The sequence below is a fragment of the Heliangelus exortis genome, chromosome 5 (genome assembly GCF_036169615.1).
Source record: "Heliangelus exortis chromosome 5, bHelExo1.hap1, whole genome shotgun sequence".
Lineage (NCBI taxonomy): Eukaryota > Metazoa > Chordata > Aves > Apodiformes > Trochilidae > Heliangelus > Heliangelus exortis.
Window position 1 is genome coordinate 16072192 of NC_092426.1, and position 17723 is coordinate 16089914.

At 40.6% G+C, this 17723-nt stretch overlaps 1 protein-coding gene across 1 annotated transcript in view; it reads left to right on the forward strand.

Annotated features, from left to right (window-relative positions):
* The first annotated feature begins 5788 nt into the window (after nt 1-5788).
* The window catches only part of FBLN5 (fibulin 5), a 46807-nt gene continuing 34872 nt past the window's right edge, over nt 5789-17723 (forward strand). Inside the window, exons 1-4 of the mRNA XM_071745754.1 lie at nt 5789-6235; nt 8347-8401; nt 10872-10923; nt 12047-12289. Coding sequence (XP_071601855.1) covers nt 6219-6235; nt 8347-8401; nt 10872-10923; nt 12047-12289 — 367 coding nt within the window. The 5' untranslated portion in view covers nt 5789-6218. The remainder of the gene's footprint in view (nt 6236-8346; nt 8402-10871; nt 10924-12046; nt 12290-17723) is intronic.

Below are 17723 nucleotides of genomic sequence, written 5' to 3' on the forward strand. Positions count from 1 at the left end.
CAGGTACCGTAGGTCAGAGAGAGTTTTCTGAGGTGTGCAGTTGTAAAGGATACTCTCCAAGAAAATCTATGTCTTCATATAGATTCAACACAAGGTCTCCTGTGCTGTGTTGCTGAGTTGCCTGATGCAGTGCTGTTACCATTCTGTATTTTATTAAGCATATAATGGGAACCTATTAAATACAGTTTCTTATTTGGTACCTTCTGTTCTTCTAGTACTAAGGCAATTTTGTGAGAGGTTCCACTCATGATAAACAGTTCAGCTGTTACATACCTTCACATTTAATTGAGTTATATCATCTAATTTCGAAATGTCAAGTGAGTTCTGATGAATTGTTACTCTTCATTTTCTTGGTTCTTTTCTACAACATCTTCTGCTGGCAGTAAGATTTTAGGGCAGATCCTCCCAAGTGAGCTTTGTTGTTTTGGTTTTTTTTAATTTCACTGGGAGCCTCTTGAAGTTTATTTAGCAAATGCAGATGAAGAAGAATCACTTAACTTTATACTTTGATTTTATCTTTTCTAAGCACTATTTATATACCTTGCTCATCTGTTGGCTTTGCAGACTGTTTGGCAGTTTTTCTGCTCTTGGTGTGTCTGAAAAAGAATTTATTATTAGCTTTTATGCCTCTTATGATTTGTTTCTCAAACTTTCTTGTCCTCCTTTTCTGTTTTTGACATTTAACCTGTCAGAGTTTTTGTTCCTTTCAGTTCTCTTCATCTGGCACAATTTCAGCTTGAATTTTGCTCTGGACAAAATGGGGACTGATTGCTTTATCAGACTCCAGCTATGGGCTCTGTTAGCAGTACAAATGCCTCTCCTGGGGGAAGGTTCCAGTCCCTCCAAATTTCACATGACTGCTTGAGGCCCTGGTCACCCACAGCACCCAAATGGCCTGGAGGCCCTGGGAACAGCCAGGGTGCTTCTGCAGAGGGAACTCCTGATACAGCTCAGCTCCTTGTGCTGTGAGAACCAACGGAAGTCAAAGCAAAAGCTGGGAGTTTGGGGAGGGAAAAAAAAATTAAAAATCTGTAAATGTAAATGCATCATTTTGCAGGACTTTGTAAGCAGTGCAGTGTGCACAGAACAACGTGCAAACAGGAGCTCATCCTCTGCCCAGTGGAACTGCTGCCTCTGGCTTTCTGAATCTCCTCCTTCCAGCAGCCCCCATTGCTGCAGAACACTGAAGGATGAGCCTGAAAACACAGAAACAGCCCACATCATATTTATCACCCAGTTTCATAGCAAACTTGTTTCCAAACAGTGTGGAAAAAAAATCCCAAAAGTAAACAGGTAAATTGGGAAATGGTGTAATCTCTGCTATGGGAATAAGTAAATCAAGTGTAGTAGTTTTTAAGTTGATGAAAAGTTAACACCAGGCCTTCTGGTGTTAGGAAAGCAGGTGAGTAAGTATAAATTAGTCAAAATTATCCCTCCTCCTATGGAGAGGGACTTCTTCTGGCACTTCTTTATTTATCAAACATATAACCCTGGAAATTATAAGGTAAGCAAAGGTTCAAAAAGGTGGCCAACTTTGCTGATTTTTCAATTGGAAAAGTAAACTAGAAGTCTTTGTGTCCATGTACACCTATAAGAGTGAAACATGTTTAAAACAGGAATGTTTTCCACCACTTGGAAAGAGAGAAGCTCTGGAAGAGAGGGTTGATGTCAAATGTTTTTCTACTCTGGATTCATCAGCAGGGTTCTGGCAGGTGCCTTAACAAAAATAGTGCACATACTTGTGAACATTCAAACATCCCCGTGGAGAGATGGCATTTCCACAGACTTGTTTGGGTTTGCTCAGAAGCTGAAGTGTTTTGATGGAAAATGCAGAACATGCTCAGTGCTCCAGAGGGTTATCTTTTGCTCTGCACTAAACCAAAGCGAATTATGTAAGCAGACTGAAGGACAAAAAAAGAGCAAACCCACCCAAAATATAAATGCCCTGTGATGGAAATAAAGTACCTGGGAGAGCAGGGAGCACAGGGGAAGCTGATGTTTCACTAGCACACATGCCCCAGCAGACAGGGAATCTGGCTGGTTAAGTTGGAAGGGTGAAGGACCATCTCCTGGCAGCTGCTGCAATGTGCATCCCTCTGCTGCTGAGCCTGATGTGCACAGGATGGAGCACAAGTTAGTAAAGAACTTGAGAAGCTGCAAAAGGCACTGCAGTCTTACTGCATTTAAGCATAAAATTAATCAGTCCTTCACATTTCTAAGGCAGGTTTTAGTAGATAATTCTAACTGCCTGGCCATAAATGGAGACCAATTGTTTATGTGTCCCAGGCACTTGCAAAGACTGAATGTTGGCTTGCGAAAATAGTGAAACAGACTCCAGTCTTCATCCAGAAATATTAAAAGTTTTGGGCTTTTATTTATGGAGGGTCATTTGCATCTGAAACAGGCCATAAAGGCTTTAGACTTGTTATTAAAGGGGGCTGATAAGATTAAAGAGCACTGTGTTTAACAGCACTGTGTAGACCATTTGACAAAAACTCAGAGAAAGGCCCACAGCCTAGCTTATGTACATGTCAGTCTTACAAATAAACAAAAACAAACTCCAGTGTCTGTCTACTTTCAGGGAAAATGTGACTTGTGGTTACCAGAGCTTACCAGTTATCAAGAAAGAAAAAAAAAAAAAAAAAAGAAAAAAGAAAAATAAGTATATATATATATATAAACAGTATATAAATACTAACAGTGGCTGGGGCATCACATTCTCAGATACTCACAATTCAAGGGGGAGCTGTGAGTTCTCAAGGAGCTTTTTGTCTTTAGTTACAGGATGATGTTCTTTCTATACACTGCTTACAGAAAATAGTTTTAAAAGCATAAATGCTGGTCATGTAGAGATTGAAAAATTAAGAATTTTGCATGTTGTTGCAGATGTGTAATAAGTAAGGGACATGCTGAGAGCTGTCACATGCCCCAACAGTGCTGTAAAGGACTCTGTATTTTTCCTGGGAAAGTTATAAAAATATTTTAGTTTGTTTGCTTACCTTACTTTTATTAAGGGAAAAAAAAAAACCCTGAATGTCAGTGTTGTTACATTTCAGAATGGATCCCATGATTACTGGATTTTCCACTGATTACCTTTTTCATAAGGGAAGGTGTGCTGCTAGAAAATAGGATCAGAGTGACCACAGACCCATAAAGATAGTTACCTCTGTATGATGTAGAGTTGGAAAAGGTAAAACAAGAACTTCAAATTACGTCGTCAGTCTGGTAGGGTACCCTGAGAACATCTGCTACAGCGTTAGAGGGGTTCTCTTGGGAAACACTGACACCTTCAGCAGCAGTGTCATCCCAAATGAATGCCTGCTTCAGACAGAGGGTGACATCCCCATACCAGAGGAAGGAAGGGAAGCTCTGTTGGCTCTTTATTCCATGGATGTCTCACTAGGTGGTAACAGTACCAGACTGTGACAGCATCACAGCAGGAACTATTCCACTTTCTCCTTCCTAACAACGGCAGTGTGACCTGCGAATCCACACATGAGAAGGTATCAAAGACTCCATTTTCACAACTTTTCAATAGTTAGCACTATTGATGCTTTTGCAATTATATAGTATGTTAATTTTCACTGATAATTCTTGCTTGTGTTACTTTTAGCTAGGAAAGGAAAATGTGTAGAACTGTGCCTTTGACCTTCTGGCCAGAGACATCTAGAACAGGTTATTGCACAGCTCTCTTATGAGATGGCAAGTGCAAGTCAGACACTGAATGAAGCAGACCTCACCTGATAGCATAAGGTGGTCCATCTTTGAAAAAGGAGAGAAAAAATCCAAGAGTTTACAATTGGGATTCATCAGAGTTTGAGACCAAGTTGCCATTCGTGTGGCAGTAGGCTGTGATGCTTGTAGTTCAAATCTCTGCTTATCATCTGTTATAACAACATGTGACAGTATCAAAACCTTGCTTGTTTGGCATTCTTCAAGAATTATGTTCTTTGGTGTTGGGGTTTGGTGTGGTGGTTTGGTGTTTGGAGAAGGGTCCCTTCTAACAGAGCACTGTGCATTGTCAGCAGGAGCATGGTGTGATCCATACACTCAGTCATACCATCCAGAGAAGGTAGTTAAGGTTAGAACACATAGCTTGCATCCCTTATGATTTTATATTACATAATTTTTGAAATCCAAGGCTCAAACATAATCAGAGTTACAGTTTCAACCCTAACTATGTACAAAGCAAACTTGCAAGAATGTGGCTGCTTATTTAACAGAGCCTCATTTCATACTGTGGACTGTTCTGCACCTCCTCATGAAGACAAAGAAAATGTTAAGGTAATCTAAATAAACCAGTGGGGTTTGCAAAGTGGGGGGATGGTTAAGAACACTGAAATGAGAGTTCTGCTAGACCTGAAGTTTAGCCACCATCCTAAATATATAAATGGTGAAGGCATAAGCAAACATTGTTGAAAGTTGAATTGTCTATATTTTTATAGGTGCACAGAAGAGTTTTTATGTATCCTAAACATCTTTATGCAACTCTTTGTATCAAAGAGGGCTGAGAGAAGAGTGTGGCTGGACCTCATTATTCTGTAGCCGATGGTAGTTACAGAAAGGTGCTGCAGAAATTCTGCTTAGCCATAACACTAAATCCTTTTATTTAGGAAAAAAAAGTCACCACACAGTAAACCAGCCAAAGTTGTGGTTTGGTACACTTTTATACTCTGCTTTTTATCCACTCCAGCTGTCTGATGGAGACAGGAAAAATCAAAACATTTGTCCAGTACTTCTTCTTAAGGGAGCCCCTTAGGTGGCCAGGTCCAAATTGACCTCCTGGCACCTCTGCCAGTTGGCTGATGGATCAGAAAGAGCTCTTCAGTCTGAGGCACTTCTTTGTGAGCAGACTGGTGCTGTGCTCTTATGGTAATTCTGGCTCATGTACAATGATTCTTCTTTGTGATGTGAGAAAAATTCTGTGGATCAGCAAGGAAGTATCAACAAGTATATGAAGCAAGCTCTTCCTCCACACAAATGGATGCTCCGTGCATCTGCTTGGCTGTAGAGCAAAGTACCTGTTATAACAACTCTGCTTCTTTGTTTCTCAGTCTGTTACAGAGATGTATGATGGATTTTATCTTGTTGGACACTTTTCTTAGGAATAAAGTGTTTCCTCAAATGGAAGACTCAACAGAAATTCAAAGTATTCATTTAATGTATATGTCTGTATTTAATTTCAGTGTTCATCTTTGGAACTAGCATAATCATTGTAGCCTTTCATTGCTTACCTCTCTCATCTCATAATTGGTCTGCTTGACCTACTAAAGCTCTGGCTGTGGCAAGGCTGCAAAACACCTGGAAAAGTGCTCTATTTCCTTTGTCTTCAATCATGACTGGAGATCTGTGAGATATGTTTTTCCTGAGAACTATTTCATCTCACAAAGTGCTCCCTCAAGTGTGGGGTCAGTTTAAAAGGGCCAGCATTTGTAGACAGGCCATTTGTTTTCCTTTAAGGGTTTAATTTGTTTATTCCTGTTTTCAAATAATCCCCAAGCAATATAGTTCCTGTAGCTGCAATCGTCATGAATTCAAGTTATTCACCTCCCAGAGGGTCAGACCTTTCATCAGGATGCCATTGGCACAAAGCAGAGAGTGTTGCATATTCATTGTTTGAGATACCGGCTAGAGGGCCTCCAAAAAGCCTGACTTTTTTTTTTTTTTTTTTTTTTTTTTTGTCCTCAGAACAAGAAAAACAATCCCTTCCCTTCCTTAGTCCCTTGATAAGGGTTTCTGTCCAATAACGGTGCTCTCTGCTCTGAGGCACATTTAACTGTGAAGCTTGCAGCAGGAGAGGCTTTCCTTCAAGCTGTTAGTGTTTTATCCTGGCAGGCTCCTCGAGGTTGTTGTGAGGAGTCTAGCCAGTTGGTGAGCTTTGTAATCTAAACCAGCTGTCCCAGGCTGAGGCCCCCATTTGCATTGTTTAACATACTTAGAAAATGAAGTGTTCATTTTTAACATTCCTCCTCCAATTGGTTTAATGCTGAATTACAGAAGAGAACTAAGCAAAACCAGGTGCTTTCTCTGTATTCTCTCCAGTGTCTGAGGAGGTACAGACGGCTCCCGATCTTCTCCATTACTTGCTATTTCATTCTCTGGACTATAAATGACTGAGGAACTGAAGTGCTAGCAGAGGGTAATGTTTCAGAGAACTTTCTAGTTATTCATCAGCACAGACTCTGTTTTTTTTCCACCTTTCCTCAACAGTTTTGGACATGCAAGGATTTAAAAGGTAAGTGGTATGCATGAAATGTCCTTACTTACCGAAGGGAAACCTACTTGTGGAAAGTACCTATGGCAGGGATTCAGGGTGCCAATCCACTTGCTAAAGCCATTTGCAAAGAGACAGGATCTCAATGGTCAGAGGTGGGGAAAGATGATCTGTCTGTTACTAAAGCTGTGCTGTCTCTGATGAGCTCTTTCTTCATCTGTGCTTATAGTCTGTGCTTTAGGAAACCCAGCATCTGCAGGAGTGCTGAATTGTGACAGCAAACGATCCCACTGTTTACAGTCATTGATTTGAAGCTAATTAGTTATTATTGCAGAGGTTACTTACTAGTTTAAAACCTTCTGCCTGCTGAGCAAGCTACTGTGACCAGCTGAATATAGTGTTGATAGATTGTGCTGCATGTCTGTTAATAATTCTTTAGGGGATTTGAGATCTAAATTAATGAGAAAATTGAGATGGTGGTTGCAGGCAGAACACGTATGAAGCAATAAGGTCACCCCCCACCACTACAAGGAAAGAATATATCATCTTCTAACAACGGAAACAAAAGACTGTCTAGAAACATATGAGTTTTGTCTGAGAGGTTTTATAGGGGATTTTGTTAGCATGCAGTGCTCTGCAGTAATGTAGAGCGTAGCCCAGTTGCTAGGTATGTTAATGCTCAGCTCTAACCTGTTGTATCTCCTTCTAGTGCTGTTCTTGCTACATGCAAAGTGTGTATGCAGTGCATGCTTGAAAATCTCTTCAAAAAGATTAGAGGAATCAATAAATGAAGTGCAAGCCTAGCTGGATAATGTATTTTGAATGCTTTTCATACAGCTCTAAGGAAAACTCTGTGCAGAATTTGCCTTTCCTTGTCACTCAAAAGCTGCCAGCAAGCATGATCTGTCTTTGCAGCACTATGAACAACCATTTTAGGGTTATGTTTACTTTCTAGAGCTAGTGCATGTCTCCTCATTTATAAGAAATTTGTTCAAATGTGTCGGTCCCTGTGTGTGGTTTTGTCTGATGAATTTGTAGGTCTTGTTCAGCAGCTCAGTTTGCGCTGGAAATCAGAGACAGCTCTAAGAGAGAAAGTTGGCAGCTCACTTGTGTAGCAGAACTAAGGATACCAAAAATATCCCTTGCTTCCTGTACTGATTCTGTGGGAATGTATTGCATACAATTGCCATTCAGAACTAGAATCAAAGATAAGCAAGTTGAGGGTCTAACTGTATTGAGAAGAAATGTTCTATTAGACAGTGGAAAAGCACTGAAATCCATAATACATAGAAAATAAGTAATTTCTTATTGTAAGAAATGTTATTCGGGAGTGGGAGCTTAGCTGTCCAGAATTTTTGTGCTTCAGGTAAGAATTTCCAAATACAACCACAGAGCTCTGCTAGTGGGGGATCCTCTTCTTTTGGTTGCAGTGAGGAGACCTGGAAGGTCCCACTAGATGGTAAGATGCTACCACTGGGAAGGATCCATTGAATATAGCAGCTTCTATTAACTGATAAACTCGCAGAGTGTGTCTACTTGTGGAGCAGATATTGCTCAAGACTGAGTAGAGGGACAGAATCTGGCCCTAAGATAATGGATTAGTCTCAGACATGGTCTCTGGGGGATACAATGCGGTTTAGCAGTTAGCGCGACTGGCTTGGGTTCAGGACCTCCTGCATCAGATGTTGACTACCAGGGGGTTGCACTGTGAGATTAGGCAGGGCCTGTGCTCTGCTTTACCCCTCTGTAAAATGTACATAATGTACAAGAAAAACTTTGATGTTCTCCAAAGAAATGTGTCGGAGAGGAGCAAAAATACTTTATTGGATATTACGCACTTGTTCACTAAGCAGCCGCTGCATGGAGTATCATAAAAAATAGATTAGTTAATAGACATGTTCAGTCCAACTGTGATCCCAGTTGCATAAAAACATAGTAAAATTAGTGACTCTGAGGTCTGAATCTGGCCCACATTTCTGTGGCTCACTTTCCAGAGGCTAAATTCATGTTAGCAGATCTCCTTGGAGTACACTGAGGTGTCACTAGGAATTTATTCGACCATGTATGTTTAATTCTCTATAACGAGCCTGAGTATCAGAAGGTTTTCAGCCTATTTTCTGTGCACATTACAGGATACTGACTGCTTTCACACTGGCCGTCTGCCTTTCAAGCCCTGGAAGAGCACAGGTGAGAGGTGCACACAGCAATCTGTGTCCTGTTTTCTCCTGAAGCCCTGTATGGCATGAGATGTAACTAACTGGCTAGCAGGTGAATAGGGAGCTCTGTGGTCTGGGGTTTACATGAAACGGAAGCTGTGTGGTCTAAGGGTTTAGAGGGGAGAACTTGGAGCCAGCAGGATTTTGGAGTTGAACACAGACTGAGTTCATTGACTCATCCTTGCCAGCTCACCAAAACATCCCTGTAGAAACCTGGACCTTACTGAAAACCTGATTCTGCCTCTGAACTAAACAATTCTGGAAAAGGAAATAAGAAAAGCTATCCCATGGGAGCAGGAGTAGCTCAGTTCTGTGATGGGGAATGCCCACATTTGGAAAACTTATTCATGTAAATAGGTATTTTCTGTGCATAGCAGGATTTTGTTTTAAGACTGCTCAATTTCAGACTGTGATCCTGAATGACTGCATCATAGTTCTAATTTTAATTTTTGTGCAAAACTATTTTTCGTTCAAGAGGCAGAGCTTTTGAGGGTGGATAGAAGTAAAGCAGCTCAGTTCTTGAAATAGCAGAAGCATTAGTTCTTTGTGTTCTTGGACTGCAAGTGGACTTCAAATTAAAAAAACCAGTTCCCAAAGGCATGTTAAGTTTGAGTTCCTAGTTAATAATCCAGATATACTCAGTGTCCAGAGCTGTGTTTCTAAATAGCTTTGCCAAAAGACTGAAATGTAGCTGTTATTTTTCTATTACATTGAAAATTTCCTGTTCATGACAGGCTTATTGATATTTTTTGAACATTGGATCTGTATGGGAAATGCTTTTCATGCCCTTGGAGAATTTTTGAAATGTCTTTAAGGATTTGTTTCTATAATTTAAAAAATATTGTTTCCATTGGTATTTTTATAAAAACATCTTGTACCATAAACTCATTTTGAAGTCTAAGCAAAAAATAACTTGAAACCAAGATGACAGCAACAAAATATTTCTGAAGATATTAAAACAGGTCGTTTCAAACTTATTGGAATCTTTTGGATCTTTTCTAAAATAAAGTTCTGGGAAGTTGTCGAAATCAGTTCTACAGTAGTTTGAATTTTTACTGAATCATTGTTTACTGTTCAAAAGAAAATAATTTTGTTAAAAATGATCTTAAGTTTTCCTGCTAACCTAGGTGTAAACTAGATTGTGCTAAACAGCACAGAAAAGAGAACAAAAAGTAGAGAACATCCAGTCTTTGAAACATGAGTCTGATTGTACCTTCTCCCATCAAAATACCTTGGCTTTCCACTGCATGATACCAAAATATCTTAGGATGCCAAAATAAATAAATGAAGGCAGAATTCCTTCAGAGTTGTCTGACACTTTTAGTAGTGGTTTTCTGTATTCATGTGTGCAATTGGCAGGTGCAGTCCAAATATTGCCCTGTGTTTCAATGCATGTCCCCCCCAGCTCCTGCAATGGGTTCCTTCCAGTGACTTACCCAGATCAGCTCAGCCCTTGTCTCCCATCTATAGCTCACTATACTTTGAACCAAGTACTTTACTCTTCCACTGATTTCTTCATAAATCCAGAAATAAGTGTCTATCATTTAATAATGAAAACAAACAAGCAAACAAACAAACAAAAAAACCCCAAAACAAAACAAAAAAAGGAAGAAGAAAGTAAGAATCTCAAGCACAGTCCATCCTTACAGATCTCTTGCTTACATCCCTTAGTATAACCTATTAACTGGCAGATCTTGTGCTTGTGAGAACTGCTTGACCTGTTCCTAAATAGCTGGAGAGCCAGTCAAAAATTATGGAGAACAGGGAATCATTTTAATGGGCTTTGGTACAATCACAGCCAGCACTGTCACTGCTTTAGAACTGCTGAGGGTCACTGGTGAAGTGCTGCAGACTCCAGAGTGCAGCCTTGATAAAGACCAGCACCATGGGGTAGGAAAGAACAAGTAACCTTGCAAGCCTAGAACATGTGTCATATGAAGATTTATCATTTAAAAAGAAAAATTTTGGTGTAAAGTAAAACCCAGCCTGTTACTAAGCTTGTAATTTTAACTATGGCTTCAACTGAGTCAGATGGCTGACTTGTTGGGATGTATGTACTGAATTGTCCATATGTGGTGGTTTAGAGTCTGTTAGAGAAGTTACCTGGTACCTTTTAAATAAGCCCCCAAAATAGAAGAATGTATTTCTGTGTTAACAACTAATATGGAGCCCATCACACACTATGGGTTGGTTACCCCCAGGGAGCTGAACAGCCTCATACTGTCACCACCTCAGGGAACAACCTTCTGAATTCAGGGGCTGCCACATGTGCTGAAGTCTCAGGTCCATCCCTTGCTGACTGTCCTTTGGGGAAGGGACTTTATTTTGGTGTACTCTATTGTGTTGAACAATTGTACTTAGCATAATAATCTAGATGAGCATTTGACTCTGCAGCCTTCTCATTTCACAGTCACTGAGTATCCTTTGTTTTTTCATTTTAGCAACAGTGCACTAATGGGTTTGACCTGGACCGTGCCTCTGGGCAATGCTTAGGTAGGACTTTAATTAAATCAATACATTTAAATTGGGGTTGAGAAATCCTGACATTATTGAGTTAACATTGTGCTGCTGCTAGTATGTTTTAGTTGAAAAGTTCCTGCTGCGTGACAAATATGTGTTTGTATATATGTATATGCAAAAAATATATGTCTATGTATAAATATCTGTGTGTATTTACACAGCACAAGTATATACTGATCTTTGACATAGTTGAGATACTAATAGGTCACCAGTGCTTCTAAAATAACTGTGATGCATTCAGATGAGTTTGGGAGCCAAATGACAAGGGTTGTTTACCTTCCTTTCTCCTCCAGACTATTTACTATGTTTGTTGGCAGCCTCCATTTGGGATTCAGGTAGTCTACCACTGCATAGGGTTGAAACAAATTCCTTCAACAAGGAAATTGTTGAAGCAATATTGAGAAACATGCACTCTGCCTGATAGCATCTCTTTTTCAGTGGCATTCAGTCTCCAGGGCAGTATCTTCGGCATGCAGCAAAGTTACTTGAACAGTGAGGGAAAACCAGCAACAGATTGATTGCCCTGTTATAGCAACCTACTGGTTCTGTGCTCTGAGAATCAAGCATATGCTCAGTTTGGCGTAGCCCTTTGTATCTGTCTAAATTTTATTCAGCAGCCACCTCAATCAGAGCAAGAAAGAGGCCTTAACCAGGTCCTCAGGTTTGAACATCCCAAACTTTTTCTGTGGGAGGGAATTTGAAATTGGGATCACAGCTGGACAAACCAAAGCACCAGTGTTTGAAATCCTAATCTGCATGTTGTGGTTTGGACAGACCCTCTAGCAGGAACAGGCATTATTGTGCTTCAACCATGTGGAAAAAAGTTTTTAAACTGAACATTTATAGAATAACAAATCAGGTTTTCCCCTCCACTAGGGAACAAAACAAGTAGAGCACAGGTTATGTTGAGTTTATGGGATGTTTTTTTTTAAGTATGATCTAACTTCAAAGAGAGGATCCACAAAGAAGGATTAGCTTTTCCTTTCAAAGAGAATTACAGTTTTTTTAGCAAAGTCTTGAGAAAACATGATAACACTTTTTTTTTTGCCAAGTCCCACTAAGAAGCACTCATTTAACTTTTGCAATTTCCTTCCAGATATCGATGAATGTCGGACTATTCCTGAGGCCTGCAGAGGAGATATGGTGTGTGTCAACCAGAATGGTGGCTATTTATGTGTACCCCGCACAAACCCAGTGTATCGGTCACCGTATCTGAACCCTTATTCAAATATTTATCCACCGCCCCCAGCACCAGGCCCTGTTCCTAACTACCCTACTGCTACACGACCTCTGATGTGTCGATTTGGTTACCAGTTGGATGAAAACAATCAGTGTGCTGGTAAGTAGTAGAAATCTTTATTCTATATTTTTTATTTATGTGAAAGCTTGTCCGACATTGGAGAAAAAATTGTCCTGAAATTGAGCTTTAGTTAATGTATCACTCAAGCCCAGTCTTGTGAAGTTCAGCTACTTTTTTAAAGGCTATGAACCGTACATTTGATATAGTCATTTTTCAATGCAAGCTAAGAGAATATTAGTCCTATTATTTAACCAGAAAACCCACTTTTATGGGAGAAGTGATGTTTTTATGAGATAAAGAAGCCATCTGATGTCTGGTGATTTGTCAATGCATCAGATGCATGCCTTTTATGCTTATGATTCAGTCCTTGAGAGAGAAAAGAGTGGCATTCCATTTGAAGCACTAGATGGGAGCTGAGGACACCTTGATTTAGTTCTTCGCAGTGTGTGGCCTTGTTCAGATTTCGGGACCTTGGTCTTTAAATGGCATAAATGTGACTTGTTCCCTCCCCTGTTTTGTGTTCTTCACTTAGATTGTGAGGCCTTTGTAGCCCATGTGTTGCTTATCTAGAGAGTGGTACTCAGCTGTTAGAAATACCACAGATTTAATGGCTATAGACTGCAGCTGGGACTGGAAATCCCTTGTTCAAGGCACTGTGCAAACACTCAGGGAAAGAATCGCTGCCCCTGTAGTGTTGACGTTGTTTCAGCACCTTGATACTCCCCAATCTCCAATACAAAAACCAAATCACCCAGTGAAAAATTTCTTGTGTTTGTAGTTTTTCTACTTCTGCATTTCTACTTTGTTAGATGTTTATTCCACTTACCTAATTTTACCTAACTCTGCTTAACTGGGATATAAGCTGATATAAGCTGATCCATATTTGAATCATTGCTCTCGTTATGTTCCATGGTAGGAAAAACGTATTTGCTAACCACTGCTAACAGGAATATCTACTGGAAAAGTGGGTTTGTTTTTGTTTTTTTTTTAATTACGAGTTCTGAAATGCTGGGATAACTGCTGAGATTGCTGTAAAACTAAGCATGTATACTATCTAGTAATCTGAAAATTGCAACTAGTCCTTCTGATCTTAGCAAATTGATCAGCCTTAGTTGTTTTATCTACTGATTTGTAAGCTTCCAGGAGTGTTTTCATTTTGTTAAGTTCATTGTAGATGAATTAGAAAATGGGGCAGTTAGTGGAAAAGAAGACCCAAAGTCAAAGGGGAAAAGAAAAGCCTATATTCTACCCTTTGGCCTGCTACTTGCAAACCATATTAATCAAAACTGATTTTGTAAACTTTTACAGTGGACCTTTCATCCTACAAATTGTATATGTGTTCCCATCCACAATGGCAGAAATGTGAGGGATAATGTTTTCTTCAGTCTGGGCTGTTCAGTTCTGTCCCTCTGACATTCAGATATGGGAATTTAATACTGAGGGAAATCTTGGTGAATAGAGACATCAACAAGAATAGATGGGAAAGGAGTGGTGGTCATTTGAATACCACCAGTTAGCTGGGAGCATTTTTTTGGAAGTCTATATCAGGTTTGAATTTGGGCAGGTGATGCATTGTGTTTGTGTTAAAGGAATTAAAACAGAACTCAAGGAAAAGATGACCTGTCAGAGAAAAGGGGTCTCTGCTGGGGTTACATTTCATTTTTCAATTTAAGAATTCATCTGGATACACTGACTGTCTTGATGCAGTTTTTATTTTTGTATCTGTGTGCCCTAGGATGGAAAGTGTAAGCACCAAGGGAAGCAGTATGAGGACAGGTCTCACTGCAGTGGTGTTAGGAAGGACTTGACCCCCCCTGACTCCAGGACTTCTGCTGCTGTAACAGCAGCTTCGTGCTTGAAAGCCTTGGAGATGAGGCACCAGGGAAACTTTACAGGGCCCTCATGAACCACCAAAATTTCAGTTGGGTCATTCAAGAAATTCTGAATTGCATGAGTCATGGCTCCATCTTATTAGAAATTAATTATAAGTGTATGTGCTTCTTTGCTTGTCAGCACTCAGCATGTTCTTTGGATAAAAAACCCTTCAAGAGTTAATTCTGAGGTGGAGTGGTTGAAAAAGAGTAAACTGGAAGCTGTTTTGCCCAGTAGCTGAGTGACTATATTGCTAACAGTTTGGGTTTTTTGGTGTTCTGGTGCCACCTTCCACTTTTTTTTTTTTTTCTGTCCTATCCCCCGTGTCCCCTTTTGTCACAGCTGACAGAAAGGTAGGAAGGCTGTGAGAGGGTCACTCTCTCCTGGCCTGGCACCTCACCTGCCTGCCAAGGCCCTGCGTTCCTCGGCTCTCAGAGGAATGTGCACCCCTGGTGGTTCAAACAACCTTTCCTCTCATGGGGGCTAATATATTCCAACACAGAAAAAAAAAAAAAAAACAAACAACAAAAACCCAAGCCATTCTTCTTCATTCTTCTTGCTTTCAAGCTTTTCCAGCCTTGTCCTTTCTTACCTGGATGGTCACAGAAGTTAGGTGTCCACCCTTCTTCCCCATTCTGTTCACTAGTTACTCTTAAGACTCTTTAAACCTCCAGATCTTGTCCTTTATGAAAACAAAATCTTTCCTAGCACAGGTGCCTCTCCAAGACACCTGCTGCCGACCACTTTCCTCACTCTGTTGTCCTCTGTATGGTGCTGAGGCAGCTGTAGCCATTTGTGGCAACAGGCAGAGAAATATTTTACTGATAATTACTTTCTAAATCTTCTGTGGATTTGAGTCCTGATACATGGTACTTTTACTCTGTAGCTGCTGAATACTTTATACCTTGTGTGTATAAATGTGCTGTTTTCAACAGCACAAAGTCTGTGTAAACTCATTCCAAAGCAGGCTGGGAATGATTTATAACCACAGTTAATGCTGGAATAAAAGACCACATGCAGGAAAAAGCGAAGAACTTTTCGCGCAAGAGCATTGCTTGAACTGTTTGTCTTCTGACCCTGCTTCTCTATAAATACAGAATAGTTAGTCATAATAATGACTTTTTGTTCAAGGAACTTAGTCTAGTAACTGTTGGCAAGATTAAACTGGAGCAAGGGCCCATGTTCTTGCATTATACATTCATAAGCTGAGAGCTCTTTCCAAATTCCCTTCACTCCACCTTGCTGTTTCCTGATTTACAATGGTCTTTAAAACATGCCTCAAACACAGATCCTTCTGGGCATTGTGGAAAGAACTCTACTGGGTGGGCTCTTATTTTTGCTTTCTCTCCCATTTATGCACATGCACAATGTGAGGAGATGGTGGGTGGGGGGGAGGCATGTAAGAGGGTTGAGTGGAGGGATCAGGCAGCAGACTGCAAAGACAGACAGGCATCTGCTAGGAAAGGTACATGCGTAAGGCAAGATGTGTATAAGTTAGGGACTCCAAGAAAGGAGGAGGCCAGAGGAGTTAATAAATGTGATGGGTTGACCCTGGCTGGATGGCCACCAAAGCCATTCTATCACTCCCCTCCTCACCTGGAGAGGGGAGAGCAAATATGACAAAAGGCTCATGAGTCAAGATAAGGACAGGGAGAGATCACTCAACAATCGCTGTCACAGACAAAACAGACTCAGCATGGGGAGATCAGTTTAATTCATTGCTATTCAAGTCAGAACAGTCTCTCCTGCTCCTTTGTCCTCAGGGGGAGGATTCCTCATACTCCCCTGCTGCAGTGTGGGATCCTTCCCAGAGGAGACAGTCCTCCATCAGCTTCTCCAGTGTGAGCCCTTTCCACAGCCTGCAGTTCTTCACAGCCTCCTACAGGTCCCTTGTCCTACATTCTTGGACTGAAGCTCCTTACATCAAAACATTACCTTTGCACAGATGGGGTTTAGATCATTATCATTTATATTGCAAGCACACCTAAAACCCACATCCAATCCTGCAATTATACTCACCTGCCCCATGTGCAACCTCATTAAGAACTTCCTATGCCTAGATGGGTTTTCAAGCAAAATAAAGGAACCAGATGTAAATGTCTGGGGAGAGGGAAGGGAAATGAAGCAACAGGAAACTGAGAGGAGGTGCCCAGGTCTTGTGTCAGGCACATGGCTGTTCTGGGGATAGAGGCCAGAATTCCTTATCCAATGGCTTTCATAAGCAGAGTGAAGCTGAAAGTGAGGTATGTGGAACTTTATTTCCTTAATACACTAAGCTGATAGGAAATCACTGATCACTTCTGCTTATGTTTCTGAATAGACCAGAGGAGACGGGAAGTCCCAGAACTTAATCAGTATCTCCCATTTTCTTCAGGAATTCCAGTGCTACAAAAGCTTGCAGTGGTTATCTCAGCTTATTATCTTTCAGTCACCAGCAACTTATGCTGTGTTCATTTCATGTTTTAGCACAACAAATCAGTTTACAGTTGTAAACTAAAACTTACTGTTTATCTAATGTGATGAGACAAGTCAGGTAAAATAATTAAGTGGAAAATAGAAACTATGTACATTAAAACAGAAGACCAAGTGCCAGGGGACTGATGGAAGAAGGATCATTAACACTGTAGAGTACAGACACACTACACATAGCCCTGTCCCACTGGATAAACCCACACTGTACAGCTCCAGGCAAATAGAATTCTTCTGGGGCCAGCCTCAGCAGTTCTGATCTGATGGCCTGATCTACTCACAGCCCAAATAATCTGCATAAAGGTAATCACATGACAACTACAAAAGTATTAATGAATAAAAAGATACATCTGAAAACACCTACAGCTCTTTCCTCCCTCAGGAAATCAATGCACCAATGCAGAAAATGGGCTGGGGCTGAGGAAAGGCAAGATTCTACAGTAGGGTATATAAGTGGGATCATTCCAACAGAACTTTGACCACCAATAAATGTATCTTCCCTCAAGCAGAATCCACCCAAGAGAATGAGGGTAGAAATGCTACTTTTCACTGAAGTGAATCCATTTGTGGTGGAGTTATTGGCTTGATAGAAGAGGTTACTGCATGTGCCTGTCTTTAGCAAGGTAAACTAAACCCTCTGTGGCTTGCATTATTCCTCTTTCATTCCTAAGTGCAGTGTGGGAGGAGTATGGTCTGGTGGTTAAAGCACAGGTGAGTGCTTCATTTATTTGTGAAACTTCAGCTACTCATGAGGAAATGAGTAAAACTGAACCAAAAAATATAACATGCAAGCCAAGAAGTCTGGCATGCTATTAAGAAAACTGGCATCTCTGTACTGGAGTGAAAAATAGTGGGCTCCTGGGAATGGCAAAGTGTAACAGTAAGTGCAAGTCCATCATTCTGCATGTCAGTGCCTTTCAAGCATCACCTAGTAATAGCATTAATGTGCAATGGTGTGGAAATGGAAAATAAAATAAACACAACTACAGTATAGCCACGACTGAACTGCAGTCACCCTGGGTAGACAGATAGATAAGACAACTGAAGAACAAAAACTCCTCTGAGACCTGTGATTATGGTCCACATGGACTTTGGTGAAGTTTTCAGGATCTTGGAGCTGAAGTCCTTGCAA